Source organism: Bos taurus, chromosome 17, assembly GCF_002263795.3.
Source record: "Bos taurus isolate L1 Dominette 01449 registration number 42190680 breed Hereford chromosome 17, ARS-UCD2.0, whole genome shotgun sequence".
NCBI lineage: Eukaryota > Metazoa > Chordata > Mammalia > Artiodactyla > Bovidae > Bos > Bos taurus.
This window is the reverse complement of record NC_037344.1, coordinates 70,806,374-70,830,506: the sequence shown is the minus strand read 5'-3', so window position 1 is coordinate 70,830,506 and position 24,133 is coordinate 70,806,374. Positions and strand designations below refer to the sequence as shown.

Below are 24,133 nucleotides of genomic sequence, written 5' to 3'. Positions count from 1 at the left end.
GTCCATAGAGTCACCGACCCTGACTGAGTCCACCTTGCCTGAGCCCCGAACACCACGAGGGGACAGAGGAGGCTCAGAGCAGGACCTGCTCGCCGTGTAGGAGAGAATGCTGAGGGCTTGGGGGCCTCCCAGGGCTGAGATGCACTGACGGACCCCCACCTTGGACAATGGGATAGAGAACTAACAGACCCTGTGTCCCCAGTGATGGGAGACCGATTTTCTGTGTCCTTTGAGACCCTACCTGGGAATGGGCTGCTGGAGGGACTTTGAGGACAGAGGGGAGAGAAGGCGCCACCATGCACAGGCAGTCCCCCCGATGACCTGGACCCAGGGTGCGGCAGCAGCAGCAGCAGAAGGTCCAGCAGAGCCTGAGCAGGAAGCCCCTGGGCTGCCCCACCTTCCCCAGTAAAACGGAGTCCTGGTTTAGTTCCTGCTGGCCTGGAGCTCTGGGGGAGCCTGAGAGGTGGTTACAGGAAAGGCAGGAGCAGCAGCCTGGGCCTCAGCTCAGCCCAGGGATGGCCAAGGAGCTGAAGTGTCCTGAATCAGACACAGCTGGACGCTGTCTCTCTGGTTCTGACCTGACCGTCATGGACTCTGTCCACCAGGACCTGCCTCTGGCATTCAGGGCCTTCTGCTCAACTTCAGATATTCATATAAAATGTGGTTGCCGAAAGCAAAGCTTTGGTGAGGGGGCAGAATGAAGCAGAACTGAAAGGATTTCCTGACCAATTTCCTGGTGTGAGGCTCAGACCCCCATTTTAAAACAAACAAACCACAGAAGTGTCTGCACTGGCAGAAGATGCTTCAGCCCCGCGAGGCCCATGACTTGGGGGAAAGCAGGTTTTTGTCTCACTTCCCCCCTGGCCTGGAGCACTGTGTAACTACTGCTACTACTGTCAGGAGATGCACAGAAATAATCCGCCTCGTCCTCGGCCTGGAGCGAGCTGATGGTCAGGGTGGCTGTGTTCCCAGACCTGGAGCCGGAGAATCGGTCGGGGACCCCCGAGGCTCGACTGGTCGCACCATAGATGAGGGTTCTGGGGGCCGATCCTGGGATCTGTTGGAACCAGCTCACATAATTACCAAGCCCAACGTTGCTGCTGCTTCCAGAGCAGGTGATGGAGACCCTCTGGCCCAGGGACCCGGACACGGAGGACGGCTGAGTCAGCACAGCCTGGGCCCAGGATCCTGGAAGGGAGAGAGACAGAGATGGTGAGTCTGGGGTCCAGACACGATAGCGGGGAGCACAGCATGTTTGCCTTCCCAAGACCACTCCCCTGTCCCTGCTTCCAGTCACCTGTGCAGAGAGCGACCAGGGTGAGGAGCAGAGGGGCCAAGGCCATGGTGCACACAGTCAGGGCGTCCTGCCTTCTGTGGCCCCACAGCTGAGCAGAGCGTCCCCACACGGCTCCTTCCCCTCTTCATACCCTGAGAGGGGGCGGGGCCTTTCATGCAAATGACCGTCCTCCCTGGCCCCCCCACAATGCTCTGATGACACTGGAGCCTGGGTCAGCTTCCTGTGCCTGAGGGAGACCAGTGGGTGATCAGAGGAGGGGGTTGTGTGGGCATTGGGGGTGGGAGGTCACAGCTGGGAACCCTGAGCAGAAAGCACCAGGAAGAACCAGGGGACTCATCTCAGATCTCATAGCTGCAGACCCACAGGAATGGCTTGGAAAGCCCCCTGGTGTCCTGGCCCAGACATACATCCAGTGACCTAGTGATCAGAGCTCTTAAAATCAACTTTCCCAGCACTGGTTTTGAAGTTACACAGTTCAGGAAGAGTTGTGTTGGAAAAAAAGATCCAGGTGTAATTTATCCTATAATGCATGTGAGTGTTACACAGTAGATGTGTGACTTTGAGATTTTAAATGAACCAAAATGTGATCATGGAGTAGTAAAAATCTAAGGTCATCACGTAAAATGCTATTCTAAGTCACTTCAGTTGTGTCCAACTGTGTGCGACCCCATAGACGGCAGCCCACCAGGCTCCCCCGTCCCTGGGATTCTCCAGGCAAGAACACTGGAGTGGGTTGCCATTTCTTTCTCCAATGCATGAAAGTGAAAAGTGAAAGTGAAATCACTCAGTCGTGTCTGACTCTTAGCAACCCTATGGACTGCAGCCCACCAGGTTCGTCCGTCAATGGGGTTTTCCAGGCAAGAGTACTGCAGTGGGGTGCCATTGCCTTCTCCAAATAGATGCCTAAATTTAACTGAAAAAAATGTTGTGGTTCAGCCACTAAGTTGTGTCCGACTCTGACTCTATTTTAATTTGCATTGCCATGGTACTATTTCTAAAACATACATTTCCTTGTAGATTCTGTTCTTTAAATAAGATTATTTTAAAGACTTTCTGACATGTATGGCATCTCCACTAAAGGATTTTCATGTCTTAGCAGGACATTCTCTCTGTGAAACAGGGCAGGCTGAGTTATCAGAGCCATGGGTTGGTCTCAGATCTGAGATGAGACACAGGACATGACAAGGCAGATCAGTTGTTCTCAGGAATCTCAGATGTGATCATGGGGATCAAACCTGACTTAGGCATGGTCCAGACAGAGCAGCAGTCACGGCCCCGGGGGCAGAGCCCCAGGACAGGGTCTGCTTTCCCAGCCCAGGGCTCCAGCAGCTTCTCCCGGGCTCACTGTGCATAAAGTCACTCCCACAGCAGCTGAGCACAGACATTCCTCAGCCAGGAATCATTTCCCTGGTCTCAGGACCAGGGTTTCTCTTCCCTCCTGACTCCTGACTCGATGGGCACACGGGATGGAGTGTGAACATTCACGGGATAAATCAGCTGCTGGGTGGGTATCACTGGGTCCCCTGGGAAATAAGGGGGAACCAGGGGTGGAACAGGGAGGGGTCGAGCTGGGGTCACACCTGAGAGCCGGAAACTTGAGGCTTCTTGGGAAGGAAGGGTTAGAGAGGTTCAAGGAGGGGGATGAGGAAGTGAATGTTTCAGGAAGATCTGGAAACTCGTTCATGACTCTCTAAGAGCATGAGCTTGGTCACCACTCTGGAGGTCAACAGTGTATGTTTGTAGAAAGAGCGAGGCCCAGAATTGGGAGGAAAGTCATGAATGAGGGGAGCGGGAGGGCAGGCTCTGAGCAGAGATGAGGAGGAGTGGGCGCAGGCTGGGGCGATCTGGAGGGGTTCACCGGGTGGGCTCTCGGGGCTCCTCCCCTCCTCTGTTTCTGGGAAGAGGGTGGGGACTGATGACCACCTGACCCCTTCATCCTCCAATTCTGGGTGCTTGGCCCCGGGTGCAGCTTCAGTCTCAGGAGGAAGCCTGGGGTCACGGCTCTGAGTCTGTCCCCTGAGAGGAACCACCTGCTGTCACATCCAACTCAGTCCGCTGAGCCCGGGTGCAGACCCAGCTCAGGGGACCATGGGGGTGTGTTGAGGGGCTGCCAGTTCTGAGCAGGTGCACAGCGCCCCCTGGTGACGCACTCGGGGAACGTTCACGGCGGTGAGAGTGGGAGCAAGGTGCCGCTCAGTTACTTGGTTCTCAATCCTGTCTGACTCTTTTGCGACCCCGTGGACTCTAGCCCACCAGGCTCATCTGTCCATGGGATCCTCCTGGCAAGACCACTGGAGAGGGTTGCCGTTTCTTGCTCCAGAGGATCTTCCCACCCCAGGGACAGAACCCACATCTCTTATGTCCCTTGCATTGGCACCGGGTTCTTTACCTCCAGCGACACCTGGGAAGCCTTATGAGAGGAAGCAGGGCCGCTCTTTTTTCCTGTCACCAAACACTCTGTCAATAAACAAATGAATGAATTGAATAGCAGTAAGTATTACACGTCTTTGATAGTGTACTGATACTTGTTTTTTATTTCTCCTATTGTATTGTATTGATTCTGACTACTTTTTCTCCTTTTCTTACATTTATCTCCTTTTCCTCAAGGACCCAAGAGTGCTTGTATTTGCTTATCAGATAGATTTGATGATTTGTCCCTAGAATAATCTGTCACCTGATTTCATCATCTCAGGCATCTCACCAGTGAGGTCTATGCCTTCTCACTTCCCTTCATTATTTAGTTTCCTGGTTCTTGATAGAAGTGAAGATTTTTACTGGATCCTGGACTGTGTGGAAATTGCTTGTAGAAACTCTGGGTTCCATTTCCTTTTCCTTTAACAGAAAATGCTTCTGTGATGGAAGCTCAGGGATGTGCATTCACTGCCCAGTGACCCAGCAAGGGCGCACTGAGTCCCCTGCTCCGTGCTGCGACTCCGACCTGGGAGCCGGGGGCAATTGCTGTGAGCAGCTCCTTCATCCAGGGGTGTTTGACCACCCCTTGTGTGCCGCTGGCCTAGGGAGGGGAGTCAAGCTGAAGGGGCAGCTGTGCTGCAGTCAGGGGACACTCAGTCTGCTGGGTTCCGTGGTCTCAGGGACTCCAGGAAGGGAGGGGCAAACACCTTGCCCTGGGAGCCCCATGGCTGTGGGGGAAGCAGGTTTTTGTCTCCTTCTCTCTGGCCTGAAGCACTGTGCAAACTTTCAAGCCATCAGCCCATGAGAAACAGTAATAATCAGTATCGTTCAGCATGAACTGAGGTGGTCAGAGAGGCTGAGTTGCCAGGCTTGGAGCCAGAGAATCAATCTGGGACCCCTGAGGGTCGTTTGCTATTTTCATATGTCAGGAGTCTAGGGGCCTTTCCTGGGAGCTGTTGGTACCAGCTGACATAAAGACCCCCAGTGTTGCTGCTCCTTCCAGTGAAGGAGAGGGTAACCCTCTGACCCAAAGTCCCGAACATGGAGGGCGGCTGAGTCAGCATAGCCTGGGCCCAGGATCCTGGAAGGGGGAGAGACAGACATGGTGACTCTGGGGTCCTGACAGGAGAGCAGGGAGCAGGGCCTGTGAGTCTTCCCAGGGCCCTTCCCCTGTCCCCACATCCAGTCACCTGTGAAGAGAGCGACCAGGGTGAGGAGCAGAGGGGACCAGGCCATGGTGGACACAGTCAGGGCGTCCTGCCTTCTGTAGCCTCACAGCTGAGCAGAGTGTCCCCACACCGCTCCTTCCCCTCTTCATACCCTGAGAGGGGGAGGGTCCTTTCATGCAAAGGATCCCGTGCATCACACTGACCCTCCCAGGCCCTGGGCCAGGTCTCTATGCCTGACGGTGGCCAGAGAGTTGTCAGGGGTAAGGCTCTGTAGGTCTCAGGAGTGGGAGTCACAGCTGGGAGCCCTGAGCAGAGGCCACCAGGCCTTGTCAGGGAGCTCTGTCGGGGGGGCCAGCTCTGCCTCCCACCACCCAGCTTCAGAAATGGACCCCGAGCGCCCCCCACCCCTTGTCCAGGCCCAGACACACATCCTGTGACCTGGAGAGCGAAGCCCTCAAGGACAGATCCTGCCTCCTGCTCTGTGCACTGTCCCCTCTTTAGCACCAGGCCAGGTGCCCCTTCTGTGTCCCCCTGAGCTCAGGGCCATCATGGGCTCCCCTCAAATCCTCAGGATGAATCTGTCCAGGGCTTCCATGACTGCTTAGGGGTCAGGACCGAGGGGCATCTGAGACACAAATTCCTCTCAGATCAGGATCAGGTCAGGGCAGTGCCGGCCCCGGAGCGGGAAGGTGGGTCTCCTTCTGTGCAGGACAGCAGGGTCCCTCCTCTGTGGGCCTCCTCCCTGGTGGGCAGAGCCCTCCTTCCTCTGTGCGTCCCCTCAGCCCTGAGGAAGAGGGGGCAGTTCTCTGAGGAGGGGGTGAAGGTGTGGAGAGAGGCCTGAGGTGGGACTCAGCATTCCTAAATGCCTGGATCTTTACTGTGTGTTTGAACAAAAGAGCCTCTTGATGAAAGCGAAAGAGGAGAGTGAAAAAGTTGGATTAAAACCCAGCATTTAGAAAACTAAGGTCATGGCATCTGGTCCCATCACTTCACGGCAAATAGATGGGGAAACAGTGGAAACTGACAGACTTCACGTTTGGGCTCCAAATCACTGCAGATGGGGACTGCAGCCATGAAATTAAAAGACGCTTGCTCCTTGGAAGAAAAGCTATGACCAACCTAGACAGCATATTAAAAAGCAGATACATGACTTTGCCAACAAAGGTCTGTCTAGTCAAAGCTATGGTTTTTCCAGTAGTCAAGGAAAAGTTGAGAGTTGGACTATAAAGACAGCTGAGCACCAAAGAAACGATGCTTTTGAACTCTGGTGTTGGAGGAGACTTTTGAGAGTCCCTTGGACTGCAAGGAGATCCAACCAGTCCATCCTAAAGGAAATCAGTCCTGAATATTCATTGGATGGACTGATACTGAAGCTGAAGCTCCAATACTTTGGCCACCTGATGCAAAGAACTGACTCATTTGAAAAGACCCTGATGCTGGGAAAGATTGAGGAAAGGAGGAAAAGCAGATGACAGAGGATGAGATGGTTGGATGGCATCTCCAACTCAATGGACATGAGTTTGAGTAAACTCCAGGACTTGGTGATGGACAGGGAAGCCTGGCGTGCTGCAGTCCATGGGGTCGCAAAGAGTCGGACATGACTGAGCTACTGAACTGAACAGAACTTACTGTGTGTGAAGTCTTCCACATGCTGGACCCTGTCCCATGGCCTGTCTTATGAAGTGGCCCCTCCCGGGCGTCTTTCCTGCAGGCACAGGGCACCGGCTGCAGGGAGCAGGCCTAGTGATGCTCCTGGCAGTTTTTATTGAGACTCTGAAGGGCTCTGAGCAGCGTGTGTCCCCAGGGATCCTGATACATAATAGCTGTTAGGACCAACCATCCCAAATAGCAGGTTAGAGAAGGTAGAGGTCGAAGTGATTGGTTGGAAAAGAACGGTTGACTGTAGCTTGCCCTGCACTGGTGAGGTGTTACACTCTGGGTGTGTGAGATTTTAAACGAACCAAATGTGGTAATGGATTAGTGAAAATCTACAGTCATTCCTTAAAATCTGTGCATGAATTAAACTGACGGAAAAGCGACGTTCTCTCTTAATCTTTCACTTACAAGGGTACAGTTCTGGAAAACTAATTATCATCGTAAGTTCTTTTTTTATTAAAAAGTTCTTTTTAAATGACTTCATAGGTATCCTAGGAAATTTTAAATACTATCCAGTAAAAATATTTCTACAAAGATATTTGTATTCCTAACTTGTTTGGACTTTGACTGAGGCAGGGCTAGAACCAGCTCTTTCTGCCACATATTGCCTCTCCACTGGGGAGTGCTTATCTCTGAGCAGCCTGTGAAAACAGGGCAGGCTGAGGTATGGGAGCCATAGGTCAGCTCAGAGCTGAGTTGAGGGAACGTGCGTGACAGGTCAGGTCTGCTGACCTCGGACACTCAGAAGTGACCATAGGAAGATAGGCTGAGTTAAAGGAGGTCCAGGTAAGGTAGCAGTGACCGCCCTGGCTGGGAGAGGATGAGCTGGGGTCACACCTGAAGTCTGGAGACCTGAGGCTTCTCTGGTAGGAGGGCTAGAGAGGTTGCAAGGGAGGACAAGGAAGTGAGCATCTGGTCAAGGAAGCCTGGAAACCGACCCATAACCTGATAGAGTGACGTTGGTCTGGAGGAGGAGGTCGCTGGTGAAGGGTTGTAGAGAGGAGCCCAGGATTGGGGAGGAAAGTCATGGATTAGAGGGGTGCTCTTAGGAAAGAGCAAGAGAGGAGTAGAAGAGGCTACAGGGAGTGGGAGCGGTGCAAGGGGTTATTATGTATTCCTACTGAATTCTTTTCTTATTATATGAACATATTGATGACAGTTTGGCTGAACTTCTGATTTCATATATTTCATGTTACAAGTGTTAACATAAAGTATTAATAAAACGGGAAGGAACGAGTAAGGGAGCCACAAAAACTGACACAATGTCAGTTTCCATGGTTCACGACAAAATGTTGAAATTGCCAAATAACCCAACAGGGAACGTTTTTAAATGACACAGATGGTGACAGAGGGTCCTTGCCTGCATCCCTCTTCCACTGGGAACACCCGGGCGTTCTGTGGGCAATGGGGCAGCCTCTGCAGGGGTCTCTCATCCCCTGTCCAGGTATCCCTGGAGGCCGAGTTTCCTGAAGGAAGTTCATTCTTGTTGTATGACCGTCCCTCTGTCCTCAGTTGGATTACAGGTCTGGGCACTGACCCCACAACAGAGCAGGAAGAACTGAGAGGCAAGCCTGTGGCTCTGAGCTGAGAGCTGCCGTTTCCCCTGGGGGCCCAGATGCAGGACATCACCCTCTAGTGAGGACCCTGCTGCCCACATGGGCAAGAGCCAAGGGAGGAGGTGCCAGCCTGCCTGGCCAGGACCCTGGGCTCTCAGGACCAGGCCCACAGCGCCCCCTGCTGGACTCAGAACTCCTCCTCCCCTACTTCACACCACAGCCTCCTGGAAGGGCTTTCTCACACTTGCAGCTGGGTCTTCCTGATGTCACCGCCCAGGGCAGTAGAATGAGTCGCCTTCGTCTAGTTTGGGCCTGGTCATTGATTTTTCCAGGTACCTAATGAGAGATCCAACCAGTCCATCCTAAAGGAGACCAGTCCTGGGTGTTCACTGAAAGGACTAATGCTGAAGCTGAAACTCCAATACTTTGGCCACGTCATGTGAAGAGTTGACTCACTGGAAAAGACCCTGATGCTGGGAGGGATTGGGGGAGGAGGAGAAGGGGACGACAGAGGATGAGATGGCTGGATGGCATCAGACTCAATGCATGAGTTTGTGTGAACTCCGGGAGTTGGTGATGGACAGGGAGCCCTGGCGTGATGCGATTCATGGGGTCACAAAGAGTCGGACACGACTGAGCGACTGAACTGAACTGAACTGAATGACCTCAGACCCCTCAATGGTATGCTGATACACTAACGAATTTCAGGATTCCCTGATGTCTGAGTTTGCTCCGCCCAGCTCGTGGGTTCACTGCCAGAACACAACCACCCGACCTCAGTTTCCAGGGTTCAAACTCCCAGCATGCCTGTGGGTGGTACCTGGTCAGGATTCTGTCTGAGCTTCCTTCCCAGGTTGATAAGGAGTCAAGGTTGAAATTGCAGGGCCTCCCGGGACCTTCCCAGCCCAGACTACATGGCTCTGCTCTTATTTCTCTCTTTGCAAAGAGAATAGGAGTCTCTCAGGAACAACAAAGCCCTTCTTGATCACTTCCAGGGGTTCTCATTTACCCTTGATCATGGTCCTCACAGTACTTCTTTTTGACTCAGATATTTAAAGATGTTTTTAGTCTAATTTTATAATCTTTCAATATTAAACGTTTGATATAAAAGATTATGCCGATAAATGGGTAACTCATTCTCAGCCCAGACAAAGGTTTCATCTCTGTTTGAGAAACCCTTATGACCGTTACCTGATCTTCATTGGATATGGTGAAGTCTAATGTTCTAACCTTCAATTGTTAGAATCCATAGATTTAATGGAGGTGAGTTTATAAGGTCTGTGTCCAAAATAGTGACATTTATCCAATATCATCTCAAACAAGGAAGCACGGAGGGAAAAGGGGGAGAGATCATGAGGCAAAAGAGGAGGAAATGAACAAGTGAGGAGTCTGAGAGCCGCATCCTAACAGAAAGGGTCTCCCAGTTCCTGGAGAGGAGGGCTCTTCAGGCAGCAATCCCCGGAGAAAGGGAGGATCCAGCTTCCTTAAGTGTCAGGGTTCGGGGCAGAGCACAAAGGCTTGAGCAGGAGAGGGACGTGTGGGGTGTAGGAGAGGCCCCCTGGGGCTCCAGGGCACAGATGCTGGGCTTCTGCTTCCTCGACATCCTGCCCACTACCTGTGAGGGACCCTGTGTATCTGGGCACATGGGCATTCTGCTTGTATTTGGAGACCAGAGCGAAAAGGGACAGTTTCGTGGACCCCATAATGATGGACCAGGATGAGAGGTGAGACGGCCTGGATTTAATAGCACAAGTGACAGCAGAGACCTGAACCAGCACTGGTGAGGTCACAGGCAGGGTCAGGGCAGTGATGGGTCGACACGGGAGTACAGGGCAAGCTTTCATCAGACATCCCCATCACACGGGGATTCCCTGTGGCTGTGGTTAGTGATGAGCTGTGTGACACTGATGACCAGCCTCCTCACCAGGCTGGGGTCCAGAGTGATCAAGGATGGGGTGTGGACCCACCAGGAGGCAGAGAACAGGGCTGAACCCCTGACTGTCCCTCACCTCTGTCATCGGGCACAAAGGCAGGGATTTTGCCTGGAATCCCTTGTCATCACTGCCATGGTGATCCCCGCTTCCCCGCTGACCCTTCTACAGGACATGGGGCCCTTGGATCTGAGCTCATCGGGGGCATCACAAGCAGAGGGACATGGGCACATCTTGGGGAGCCCCTGCTCCTGACAGTCCACAGACCACCCCAACCCTGAAGTAGGAAATGCTCCAATGGGGTGGAGAGGAGAGGAGGGGAGGGCAGGACAGAGCCAGCACCTGTGGGTCAGGAAAACCACTCCCGGGCTTTCCTGCTTCCTGCGATGTATCACCGGCGCCCCTCACTCCTCACGCTCTCTGCTCTGCCCCTTCAGGAGCAGAGTTCACACCCTGGGGGACAATCTGCCTTCCAGGATGGTCCACGGCCTCTGCTGAAGGCACATCTGGGGAAGCCTCCTGCTCCTGATCTCCAGTGAGGGAGCTCAGCTCCACGGCTCCCTTGATCACATGGATGACCAGGGTGTACTTCAGTGGTATCAGAAATTGTTTTCATTTTCTGAGACTTCAGCAAAACTGACTGTACAATTGGGAGTAGACTTATTATGAACCAGAACATACCTCAGGAATTAATGGATTCTGGGGTATTATTTAACATTTGACAGTGCTCTAAGAACAAGCCCCTGACAGGCTGAGGCTCTCGTCCCAGTTTCCCGTCTACCTGTGTCTCTGTGAGAAGCCCTGTTGCACCAGCCTGCATGGTTAGAGATAGCCTCATCCTCAGGCTGCAGCCCAGAGACGAGCAGGAGCCCCGCGTTGGCTGAGGCATCTTTGGATCCAGAAAACCCGCGGGGACCCCAAAGACTGGTTCTTACTGGAGTCTGAGTGGTAGGACCGGAGGACTAAGGAGGGCTCGCTGGCTTCTGCTGGTTCCAGTAACAGCAGAGCAGCCAACATTGATGTCACTGCTCAGGGTGCAGGGAGCCACAGGGTCAGCTGTGGTCTGTGAGGGGACAGGGGTCTCCCCACAGACAGGGCATGAAACCAATGCCAGTCACAAGAGTCCATGGTTCAGGGCTGCTGATCCAATGCTGACACCCACAGCAGCACCAGGGGATCTTCTGTTCTGTGGTGAGAGAAACCATCAATACACGGGGGTGGACTCAATAGACTTACAACTTAGCTTAACAGTACAACTACAAAATTATGATTCTTCAAAATACCAAATGAAAATAACAGAAAGACTCATGAGTCCTGAGCGGATCTGAAAATGAGCACGTGTCTGATAAGGGTGGGATTGTTGTGGAGTATTCTAAACTCCCTTTCCCTAAATGACCTCATGAGGAGTGGAAGGACTGAGAAGAGCAGCTGAGGAGGTTTGGGGTGAACACCTCTGCAGTAAGTTGTGAAGTACGGCCACAACATTCTTTTTCTCACCACGTGAAACGAAATTCAACTTTATGTCCATTTCTGAGCTGCTGCTACAGTGTCTGCTTCCCACAATGTGCAGTAATTGTGTTCCTTTCTCAGTAGCTGTGTCTGAGGCCCGATTCCACCAGCCAAAGTTCCGCACTGCTGGATTTGGAGCCTATTAGCAAGGTTCCTCTGACTCAGTAGAAAACATATCATTTTGTGTGTATGAAAATTGAGGATAAGGCAAATTTAAGGCTTAAGGGAAAAGGGAGAATTAGAAGGAATAATCCCACTTATTCCAAAATACATCACTGTTAACTGTGGCCCCACAGCCGAGGCGGCCAATGTGCAGACCCCGCACCTGAGTGTGAAAGGGCAGTGACAGGGAGCAGGACACAGGCGTGTGACCTGTGCTCCGTGACCCCACGTGCGGGTGAGGCCAGGAGCTCAGGCTTCGGGTCACTTGCCCCTGGGTGAGGCCTCCTGTGAGCAGCAGGGCTGAGTCCCAGCTGAGCAGGAACAATCAGCCTCGTCGTCGGGCTGGGCCCAGAAATGGTCAGGGGGCCCCACCCACCCGGAGCCCGCCAGCCTCGCTGTACCCTGCGGGCGGGTTGTGACTCCTGTGCTCAGAGCTTGGGACTCAGCACGACTGAGACGGCAGCCAAATCGCCCCCTTGGTGCCAACAGTGTTGCTGTTCCCAGGCAGGCGAGTGTGGCTGAGCGTCCATAGAGTCACCGACCCTAGCTGAGTCCCCCCTGCCCAAGCCCCGGACACCACGAGGGGACAGAGCAGGCTGAGAGCAGGACCTGCTCCCTGTGCAGGAGAGAGGCCCAAGGGCTTGGGGGCCTCCCAGGGCTCAGATGTGCTGACGGACCCCCACCTCGGGCACTGAGATAGAGAACTAACAGACACTGTGTCCCCAGTGATGGGAGACTGATTCTGTGTCCTTTGAGACCCTCTCCTGGGAATGTGGTGCTGAGGGGACTTTGAGGACAGAGGGGAGAGGAGGAGCCTCCATGCTTGGGCAGATCCCCAATGACCTGGACCCAGGGTTCGGCAGCAGCAGCAGCAGAAGGTCCAGCAGAGCCTGAGCAGGAAGCCCCTGGGCTGCCCCACCTCCCCCAGTGAGACAGGAGTCCTGGTCTAGTTCCCGCTGGCCTGGAGCTCTGGGGGAGCCTGAGAGGCAGACACAGGAAAGGAAGGCGCAGCAGCCTGGGCCTCAGCTCAGCCCAGGGACGGCCGAGGATCTGAAGTGTCCTGAATCAGACACAGCTGGATGCTGTCTCTCTGGTTCTGACCTGATCGTCATGGACTCTGTCCGCCAGGACCTGCCTCTGGCATTCAGGGCCTTCTGCTCAACGTCAGATATTCATATAGTATGTGGTTGCTAAAGAAAAGCATTGGTGAGGGGGCAGAATGAAGAAGATCTGAAAATATTTCCTGGACCAAATCCCTCGTGTCAGGCTCAGACTGCAGTTTTAAATCAAACAGACAACAGAAGTGGCTGCTATGGCAGAGGCCATGTCTGAGGAGAACAGGTTTTTGTCTCACTTCCCCCTGGCCTGGAGCACTGTGCTGTGTTACCACTCTGATAAGATGCACAGAAATAATCTGCCTCGTCCTCAGCCTGGAGCGAGCTGATGGTCAGGGTGGCTGTGTTCCCAGACCTGGAGCCGGAGAATCGGTCGGGGACCCCCGAGGCTCGACTGGTGTCACCATAGATGAGGGTTCTGGGGGCCGATCCTGGGATCTCTTGGAACCAGCTCACATAATTGCCATATCCAACGTTGCTGCTGCTTCCAGAGCACGTGATGGAGACCCTCTGGCCCAGGGACCCGGACACGGAGGACGGCTGAGTCAGCACAGCCTGGGCCCAGGATCCTGGAAGGGAGAGAGACAGAGATGGTGACTCGGGGGTCCAGACACGACAAAGGGGAGCAAGGCCTGTGAGTCTTCCCAGGGCCCTTCCCCTGTCCTCCCATCCAGTCACCTGTGCAGAGAGTGACCAGGGTGAGGAGCAGAGGGGACCAGGCCATGGTGGACATGTCAGGGCGTCCTGCCTTCTGTGGCCCCACAGCTGAGCAGAGCGTCCCCACACCGCTCCTTCCCTTCTTCATATACTGAGAGAGGGAGGGGCCTTTCATGCAAATGAACCCTCCCAACCCCCACAATGCTCTGATCACCTCTGGGACCTGGCTCAGCTTCCTGTGCCTGAGGGAGCCCAGTGTATGATCAGGGACGGGGTTTCCTGGGGCTTCAGTGTGGGATGTAAAAGCTGGAAATCCAGATCTTAAGGCACCAGAAAGTACCAGGGGGCCTGTCTCTGCTCTCACCGCCACCCCCCTCCCCCCAGCCGCCAACCCTCAGGAAAGGCCTCAGAGCGCCCCCTGGTGTCCTGGCCCAAGCACACATCCTGACCTGGTGATAGAGCTCTTGACTCAACTTTCCCCAAAGTGGTTTTGTAATTATACCTTCAGGATGTGTTTGGATAGAAAACAGCAGCCAACTGTAGCTTACCCTGTAGTGCATGTGAGTGTTACACAGTGGATGTGTGATTCTGAGATTTTCAATGAACCAAAATGTGTTCATGGAGTAGTGAAAATCTAAGGTCATCCCTTAAAATAGATGCCTAAATTTAACTGAAGAAAATGTTGTGGTTCAGTCACTAAGTTGTGTCCGACTCTGGCTCTGTTTTACTTTTGCATTGCCATGGTAGTATTTCTAAAACATAATTTAATTTTAAAGACTTTCTAACATGTATGGCATCTCCACTGGGGGATTTTATGTCGTAGCAGGACATTCTCTCTGTGAAACAGGGCAGGCTGAGTTATCAGAGCCATGGGTCAGTCTCAGATCTGAGATGAGACACAGGACATGACAAGGCAGATCAGTTGTTCTCAGGAATCTCAGACGGGACCATGCACATGGTCAGACAGAGCAGCAGTCACGGCCCCGGGAGCAGAGCCCCAGGACAGGGTCTGCTTTCCCAGCCCAGGGCCCCAGCAGCTTCTCCTGCGCTCACCATGCATAAAATCAATCCCACAGCAGCTGAGCACAGACACTCCTCAGCCAGGAATCATTTCCCAGGTGTCAGGACCAGGGTTTCTCTCCCCTCCTGACTCCTCACTCAGTGGGCACACGGGACGGAATGTGAGTGTTCAGGGGATAAATCAGCTGCTGGAGGGCTTCCCTGGATCCCCTGGGAAATGAGGGGGAATCAGGGGTGGAACAGGGAGGGGACGACCTAGGGTCACATCTGAGAGCCGAAAACCTGAGTCTTCTCTGGAAGGAAAGGTTAGAGGGGTTCAAGGAGGGGAATGAAGTGAGTGTCCAGTTCAGGAAGTTCTGGAAACATGTCCATGACTTTCTGTCAGAGTGACCCTGGTCATGACGGAGGAGCTCAGGTGTGGAGTGTTGTAGAAACAGGGAGCCCAGGATAGGGAAGAAGTCATGAATCAGAGGGGGCTGGAGGAGGGGAGAGGCTCTTAGGAAAGAGCTGAGGAGGAGCAGGAGGTGACTGAGGGAGTTGGAGGGGTGCAGGGCGTGGACTCTGGGGTCTTCTCCCCTCCTCTGCTCCGGGGAAGAGGGTGGGGCCCTGGTGACTATGAACAGGACATCCTTGGCCCATTTGCAGCTTCACTCCCAGAAAGAACTTGAGGGCTCGGGCTCTATGTCTTTCTCCTGTGAGAAAGCTCCTGCTGAGACCTCCAACTCAGTCCAGGGAGCCCAGGGCCAGGGCCAGGTCAGGGGAACAATTAGGGTGTGTTCAGGTTCTGCCATCTGAGCAGGTGCACAGCGCCCCCTGGTGTCGTGCGTGGGGAATGTTCGTGGTGGGGAAAATGAAGCAGGGCTGCCCTGTATCTTCCACCTGAAAGTCCATCAATTATGGTTGTGTGTTCACTGCCCACCGACCCCACTGCTCTGTGTCTGACTCCGCCCAGGGCCCCTGGGCAACTCCTGTCAGCTGCTCCTTCCATCCAGGGGGTGAGACCAGGCCCTGCTGAGCTGCTGCCCTCAGGGAGGGGAGCCGGGCTGAGGGACCTGCTGTGCTCCACGGATCATGGATGCTCAGATCCCACAGTGCCAGCCACCCACACCCACCTCATATTCAGCACTGATGGCCCAGCTGGGGTCAAGGCTCAGGTGTCTGGCCCCACACTCAGCAGCAGAAGGGACGGGGTGCACACGAGCCTGCTTTTCCCCTCGCTCGGTCTCCCCTTGTTTCTGCTCCATCTCCCAACCCATTCCTGCTTCCAGGGACGGGACACTGGGGGCGTTCCACTTGTTGAGGGGCCGGCTACGACCTGGCATCCAGGCACCCGGGTAGTCAATGGGGCGTGTGGGGATTTGGGGAGCCAGTTCTGAATAAGGTTCTTCCAGGAACATAATGGAGAAGGCAATGGCACCCCACTCCAGTGCTCTTGCCTGGAAAATCCCATGGATGGAGGAGCCTGGTGGGCTGCAGTCCACAGGGTCGCTAGAGTCGGACAAGACTCAGGGACTTCACTTTCACTTTTCACTTTCCTGCACTGGAGAAGGAAATGGCAACCCACTCCAGTGTTCTTGCATGGAGAATCCCAGATGTGGGGGAGCCTCGTGGGCTGCCGTCTATGGGGTTGCACAGAGTCGGACACGACTGAAGCGACTTAGCAGCAGCAGGAACATAAATCGTCCCAGGAGCCTCGAAGTGTGTCCTTAGACAACACAGATTTGTGGAAATTCCACCCAATTTCCATCTTCTTTTGAAATTAAGATGTGAATAGTGTTTGGGGGGTTTTGTATTTTTATTGTGAATTGGGAGTGAATGTGTCATGGGATGGCAAACATTCAGACACGACTGAGTGACTGAACTGTGTCATGGGAAGTTAATGTGACTAGGCCCAATTTAAGACAATTCTCAGGGGTTATTTCACAATAATACACAAAGACATACTTCTGGAACGTTGATGTTCTTAAATATTTTGGGGAGGTTCTTGTTAACCACAGATTCCTGCCACCAACAAAAGGCTGTGATTCAGGAGCTCCAGTTGGGAAACTGCACTCTAGAAAATTCCACTGGTGGTGCCCTTTTAGGTAAATGAAATATTAATTTGTCTCCAAGATCAAGTTCATGACGCTGTACATCTCTTAGTGTGATTTGAATGACAAGAGTCCTAATGGCAGTGGTGGGGGTGTGAGTCTCCCTGTGGAGCCAAGCCTCCTTCCCAACAACAGGGGCAGAGAGGGGTCCCCTTGGAGAGATGGACACACCGGGGAGAGCTGGGAGGAGACATGTGGCCATGAACCACCGGACAGGAGACAGGCCCAGAGCCTCCCTCCCCATGGGGACCCTGACCTGTCCCACCCCCTCCCCGCCTCTCCTGCCACTAAGCGCTGAGCCCTCTGAGCACAAGGGCAGGTTTTGGTAGCACTTCCCCCATGGGCTACATCACTGTGGCATTGTAACTACCAGTTCCCAGACCACAGTGATAATCGGCTTCGTCCTCGGACTGGGCCCCCGTGATGGTGAGGGTGGCTTTGTTCCCAGAGATGGAACCAGAGATGCAATTAGAGACCCCAGACGGGCGACTGTTTGTGCTATAGAAAAGCAGTCAGGGAGCCTGGCCTGGGGTCTGCTGCAACCAGCTAGGGTAGTTACTGGTTGTGACTGACCCAGAGCTCAGTCCACAGGTGAGGGTGACCGTCTCTCCTGGAGACACTGGCCGTGACGGCTTCTGGGCCACAGTCTAAGCATCTACCGCTAAAAGCAACAAGAGACAGACAGGGATTGTTATGGAGACAAGGACCCTGAGACTCTGCTTGGAGATGCCCCAGAGGATGCAGAGTCCCAGCCTCTGACCTGGATCGTAAGTGAGGAGCCAGAGCAGAAGCACTGTCCAGGCCATGGTGAGGGCCCTCCCAGGACATGACCTCTTTGGCCTCCTGAGCTGGAGGTGGGGTCCTGGGCCTTTGCATGCCTCGCACCCCATGAGGTGGAGGAGGGGCCTCATGCAAATTGCTTCCTTCTCTCCCTGCCCAGGTCACCTGAGGCCCCTGGGGGTCTTGAAGGAGGCAGACTCTAGACCACACAGACCTAGGACAGGACAGGGTGGAGATGTGAGTGATGGGAAACTATCTTTTACCAAGTGTTCCCCATGACCCTGGAGACCTGGGTCCTCCAGCTCCTCCCTGGACAGTCTGAGGCTGAAGGAGGAAATGGGGTGTCCTCACTTCCTGCCCGCAGACTAGGCCATCCCAAGTCTCCCCCCATCCCTGGGACATTTCTTCTTTCCTCAGTGAAACCCCTGCTTGTGTTCTCTGCAGGGCCTCAGCAGAAACTCTTCCTGCAGCAGAGAGTTCCCTGGGACATCACAGCCCGTGCGGGGTGTGAGGGGACAGGCGTCTCCCCTGACTCAGCTCTGGTCCCTGTCCCAGGAGCAGCAGTGGGGGGAGCAGGCCTGAGGGAATCTCACATGTCGAGTTGCAGGGCCAGGCTTGGGGTGACAGCCTCCTTTTTTTTAAGAGGCATCTATCATAAGGAATTAGTTTTACTTCAAGTTTTGAGGGGACAGTTCACAGTGTCACTATGAAATTGTGACATCCTGGGCAATATCAGATCTAACAGTTCAGGAAAACATGTGTCTCGTGATGGAAAACAAAAGTAACAGTGTGTGAACACCTCAGTGTGAACATGAAACATTTAAAATGTTCTTTCAATTGACTTTCTGCTGTGGAGGGTGTAAGAAGATTAAGCAGGAGCACAGACTCTCTGAAATAATTGGAGAAGTTGAGGAACAAAATTTGTGCTTCTCTCAGTGTGAGATAATGCTTTTATTTGGTATTCATGTTTTCAGTTCAGTTCAGTCACGCAGTCGTGTCCAACTCCTTGCAACCCCATGAATCGCAACAAGCCAGGCCTCCCTGTCCATCACCAACTCCTGGAGTTCATTCAGACTCATGTCCATCGAGTCGGTGATGCCATCCAGCCATCTCATCCTGTGTCATCCCCTTCTCCTCCTGCCCCCAATCTCTCCCAGAATCAGAGTCTTTTCCAGTGAGTCAACTCTTCACATGAGGTGGCCAAAGTACTGGAGTTTCAGCTTCAGCATCATTCCCTCCAAAGAAATCCCAGGGCTGATCTCCTTCAGAATGGACTGGTTGGATCTCCTTGCAGTCCAAGGGACTCTCAAGGGTCTTCTCCAACACCACAGTGCAAAAGCATCAATTTTTCGGTGCTCAGCTTTCTTCACAGTCCAACTCTCACATCCATACATGACCCCTGGAAAAACTGTAGCTTGCCTAGATGGACTTTTGTTGGCAAAGTAATGTCTCTGCTTTTTAATATGCTATCTAGGTTGGTCATAACTTTCCTTCAAGGAGTAAGCGTCTTTTTATTCATGTTTTGTTCCCTGGTAAATGAGCTATTTATTAAAATTCACATGAATATTTTATTTTCTCTATACATGCTGGAGAGAGTCAGCTCATATCAGAGAAATATTTGTCTTGAATCTGTTTCCTATTATGAAATATTTGCTGATACAGTTGGATTAAAGGGGGATTTTATATCTGTCAAACTCGTTCATTGAAGAGAAATATTTAAAAACATGGAAAAGAACTTAATAGGGAGGTAAAAACAAAATATCAGTTTCCATATATGTCACTAGACAACATTGAAAAATGAGAAACTGCAGCAAAATAAGAAAGAAATAATCGAAACAATGCAAAATTTATTGAAGCAATTTCATTTCTATTGTGTGATGTTCACTTTTCTTCGCTTAGACATCAGATCACCTCCAGGACGAGACAGAGGAGCAGGAACTGAGAGGCAAGCATGTACTCTGAGCTGAGAGTTGTCCTGTCACCTGGGGGCCCCGGTGCAGGAACATCACCCTCCAATGAGGACCCTGCTGCCCACGTGGGCAAAGCCAACGGAGGAGGTGCCAGCCTGCCTGGCCAGGACCCTGCGCTCTCACAGACAGACCCACAGCGCCCCCTGCTGGACTCAGGCCTCCTCCTCCCCCACTTCACACCACAGCCTCCTGGAAGGGCTTTCTCACACTTGCAGCTGGGTCTCTCTGATGTCACTGCCCAGGGCAGAAAAATGAGTCCCCTCCGTGTAGTTTGTGGCTGGTCAGTGATCTCTCCAGGTCACTAATGACCTGCAGACTCAGGGAATGCTGACGTACTTTCGGATTCTCTGTTGTCTCAGTTTGCACTGCCTGGCTCCTGGGGCCACTACCAGAGCACAACCACCACGAAACAAGTTCAAGGCTTCAAAGTCCCAGAGTGTCCATGGGTTATAGCTGATCGTGATGCTGTCGTGATTCTCCCAGGATGAAACGTGGTTGATGTTGTGTCTGCAGGGTCTCCAGGAGTTGTCCCAGCCCTAATTGCACATCTCTCTTCTTATTTCTGTCTTTGCAGAGAGAATATGACATTCTGGGGGAAAACATATCTTTTTCTTGATTACTTCCAAGATCCTGACAGCGTTTACTTTTTACTTCTGACTGCAATATATATAAGGTGTTTTCAGTTTGGTTTCATAACTTTTCAAGGCTTGATGTAAGAGACTATGGCTATCAATAGGAATCTCATCCTTTTTAGGGTTTCCTCCTCCATTGCTGGACTTAGAAACCCTTATGACCTGTTACCTGACCCTCAGTGGATACAGTGCAAGTTCACGTGTTAGACTCCGTAGATTTAATAGTAGTGGTTTTACATTTCTATGTTGAAAAGAGTGCTATTTATCCAATATCATCTCAAATAAAGAACCAGGGAGGGAAAGTGGGAGAGGCCATGAGGGAAAAGAGGAGAAAATGAGCAAGTGATGAATCTGAGAGCCACGTCCTAATGGGGAGGGTCTTCCAGTACCTGGAGATGAGGGGCTTCTCAGGGAACAGTCCACAGAGAAAGGGAGGCACCCAGCTTCCCTAAGTGTCTTGGTTTAGGGCAGAGTACAAAGCCTGGAACAGGAGCGGGATGTGCACAGGGTGGAAGAGCTCCCCCCTCCCCCCCCCCGCCCCGCTCAGATCTCTAGGCACAGATGTTGGGCTTCTGCTTCTTCATCATCCTCCCAAGTACCTGTGAGGGGCCCTGTATATCTGGGTGCAGTAGGATTCTGTATGTATTTGGAGGCCAGAGAGAAAAGGAGTTATTATCAATGACCCCATAAAGATGGACCAGGATGAGGCTTAAGTTAGGTTCTGGTTGATCACACACGGATGATCATGGAGCATTTTGGCAGTATCAGGAAGTATTTTTGTTTAGTTTTGCTTTCCCTGAGACTTCATATAAACTGAATGGATAGTTGGGAGTAGATTCATGATGAAACAGAAGGTTTTCAAGTGTAGTAGGTACCTATGCAAGGTGTGTTGCCGGGGTCCAGCCCCAGCAGGATCCAAGGGTTCCCTGAGGATGACAGCATTGGCAAATAGGGAAAGTAAAGAGGGGAGAGACAGAGGCTTGATCTCCTTGGTTTACACAGAAAGCCAATAAAGTTCCTGACACGGAACTTGCTCTGTTCACGGATGCGGAAGGTGCCCTCTCGGTGGGGTGAGGATGTGGGATGCCCTCTCCCCGGGAAAGACGCAGGGCACCTTCCCAATGGGGTCTTAGAAACCCAGGCAAAAAAGTGAACAGAGAGCCCCTGTGCTTCAAGTAGTCATCCTGAAAGAGAACAGAGAGAGAAAAGGAGAGAAAATGAAAAAAAAGAATGACATGGGGAGACCAAGCTCTGATGAAGCCGGGTCTGCAGCTTTATTTTCAAAAGGAGCTTTTACACCCTGGGTTACACATTTCCAGAAGTGAAAGATACAGAGTCGTGCAGAGTCAGCTCAACAATACATCGGTTTGACCTTCACTGGGACCAGGATGTTTTTTTGCATAGCTTTTCATTTACAAGGGTCTTTGTGTTATGCACATTATCTTCTGGCCTGGAGGCCTGTTGACATTTTATGACCTTTTTCTGATCAAGGTTGGTCAACCAGAAAACTTGCTTTCCCTTAAACTGTTTCTTCTTTAGTTTTCCAATCTGTGTCTCCCTCAGAAAGTATTAAAGCTACATTCTTATGGAGCAAAGGTGCAGGGGGTTACAACAAAGAAAGAACTTACTAACTCAAGGGTCCTGTGTTGCTAAGGCCAAGGCTGCTGCTTGTTTTTCTTGTGTGCCAACTGTTTTTGCTGATGCACTCCCAGGTGCACTTTGAGTAAAGGACAAGGAAACTCGGTAGCAAACATTGGCTCAACAATGCAGTATTATTCTCATACAGCTTTTTTATCGCTCGAAGGTTATGCTTGGGGTGTTGTGAACAATCATGTGCGTTAGTTGCAAGAGTGTGGATAAACCTGCCAAGCAAGCTAAAATAGTAACAGGGGGGTTAAAGTAAAAATGCTCCTTTCAAGCCCAGGAGGCTTATTAACTAGAGCCCTAAGTTGATTTTCTTCAGAGAAAGGTGGTCGGGGATAGCCCGCTGTAAATGTCAGAAGTGTTGGTGAAAGGCATAATGTAATAAACAGTAGACACACAGGTTTTAGTTTCGGGGTAGATGCTCGAGCAGGTCCAGGGAATCCCTCGAGTCCTGTTCTGCCTTTGCCTGTCAGGTCCTCTCCGCCTGACCTTTGTCACGGGTGGGATCTCCCGTGATGGCTCTTGGCAGTGTGTGAAACTTGAAAATTCTCCAAGAAGAAGACGGACAGGCTAAGTTTCTTGTCCCACTTTCCCAGCTGCCTGTTCCCTGACCTCCCTTCAGGACCGGGAAGGACGGAGCCCAGCACCACGGGTGCAGGTCTGCAGGCCCAGGAGCCCCAGAGTACGGGGTCCACAGCCCCATCTTCCTGCGCCTCCACCACAGTGAGGCCATGGTCCCTGATGGTCCAGGCTTCTGCAACAGGAGAACCATGAGTGACTGTCCCATTTGATTTCAGAAAAGATAAAGAAATGAGACGAGGGAAGTGAAAAGAGTATTTCTGCCATTGATGCACCATCAGATAATTCATAGACAGAACCTGCGGCAGAAGAAAGCATGGCCTGTCTTGAGAGGCAGCCACGTCCTCCTCTGCTGACCCCTCAGGACTCACCTTGTGTGAGCGCTCAGTTCATTCTGAAGGAAGGAAAATTCCCATATCTTCTCCATCCAGTTACTAGGAGCCTGGAGGGCCATGAGTTTTAGAAAATGCCGACCTGTTAGCAGCACTGTGGAAATGAGGAGGGAGCAGGGAGCAGGAGGCAGGGCTCCTGTCAGCGTCTGAGCTGTGGACGGGCCCCTGCAGCCCAGGACCCACACTCTGTGGGGCGAGAGGATGGAGATGGGAGGAGCAGGGCTGCACTGGGGTGTTTCTGCTGAAGACACAGCACCTGCTCTGGGGGATTTACTCCAGATGTTGAGGGAGGGGCAGGTGGGCTCTGAAGTCAGATACGTGGCTTCCTGGGATGCCTGTGCTGTCTCGTGTCTCAGCACGATCCTGTGTGTCTCCTCCCTCCCTTCAAGAGATCTCTGTGCAGAGAGGCCTTCCTTGGAAATCCCTCTATGGAAACTTCTCACTGAAACCAGGCTCAGAGCCAAAGTCCGAGGCCCAGGGGTTTTGTCTCACTTCCTTGTCATCTGAGCCACTGTGGGAACCTACAGCCTCGTCCCCCGTCTGCAGCCCAGAGATGAGCAGGAGCCCCGCGTTGGACGAGGTGTCTTTGGATCCAGAGAAGTGTCTGGGGACCCCGGAGCCCTGGAGCTTTTGGGAATCTGAGTTGTAGGACAGGAGGTACCGGGGAGGACTCCCTGGCTTCTGCTGGCACCAGGTTATAGACAAGCTGCCAATGTTATAGCCATTGCTCAGGGTGCAGGAGAGTCTGGCTGATGCTCCCAGAGATGCAGACAGGGAGTCTGACTGAGTCAGCACAGGCTGGGAGAGGGAACCTGCAGACACAGACACAGGGGAGATGGGGCAGGAGCTGAAGGAAAGAGTCCCAGAGTCTGCGCCCCAGGGGATGATGAGGCTGGGACTGAGCCCTGGTGCCGGGGCCCATCGCTACCTGTGCAGTGAGCGAGGAACACCAGCAGGAGAGGAGTCCAGGCCATGGTGCTCACAGAAGCCTGGTCCCCCAGAGGGGTTGGGCTGCTCCAGGCCTCCTGTTCTCCCCCAGACTCTGCTAGAGGAGGGACTGCCATGAAAATGGGGGTCCACCCAGGGCCCGCCCAGCCCCTCCCTGAACCTTGATGCTGGAGCTCTGCTCACAGCCCAGACTGTAGGGGAGGGACGGGCTTCCCACTTGGGAGCCCCTGGAGGAAGCCCCTGCCAAGACTACACTGGTCCCTGCTCAGGGGACTCTGCAGCCCGAGAGGACACACTGCTGAGTGCCCCCAGGAGCACAGACCCCAACGCCAGCCCAGCTCCTACAGTGAGTTGTGCTCCTTGAGCAGCTGTGCAAGGACCCCAAGGCAGTCCCACAGCGCTCCCTGCTGGTAACATATGGAAAAGTTTTGCTGAAGAAAGGAATGAAATTCAAAGTTCTCTAAGAAGGTTCTAGTAGAGAAAGTAAGTAAACAGATGAAGATGCTTAGAAGAAACAGAATATATTGTCGTGTAATTATTCCACAAAAGACATAATGTATCCTGATTTAGCGTAAATATCTAACAAACTTCAGGAGTTATATGCTTCCAATACA

The 24,133-nt window shown here is 52.6% G+C and overlaps 1 protein-coding gene and 3 gene segments (V, D, J or C); all 4 read right to left on the bottom strand.

The window, feature by feature from the left end:
* The window catches only part of LOC789205 (immunoglobulin lambda-1 light chain-like), a 448,173-nt gene that overhangs the window by 307,261 nt on the left and 116,779 nt on the right, over positions 1-24,133 (bottom strand). The gene's annotated exons all lie outside the window — the stretch shown is intronic.
* On the bottom strand, positions 636-1,396 carry LOC132342657 (immunoglobulin lambda variable 1-40-like). The segment is given in 2 exon segments: positions 636-1,188; positions 1,298-1,396. Coding segments are annotated over 2 exon segments (489 nt in total).
* LOC132342653 (immunoglobulin lambda variable 1-40-like) lies at positions 12,902-13,583 on the bottom strand. The segment is given in 2 exon segments: positions 12,902-13,376; positions 13,486-13,583. Coding segments are annotated over 2 exon segments (429 nt in total).
* LOC132342656 (probable non-functional immunoglobulin lambda variable 5-48) lies at positions 22,658-23,963 on the bottom strand. The segment is given in 2 exon segments: positions 22,658-23,383; positions 23,500-23,963. Coding segments are annotated over 2 exon segments (522 nt in total).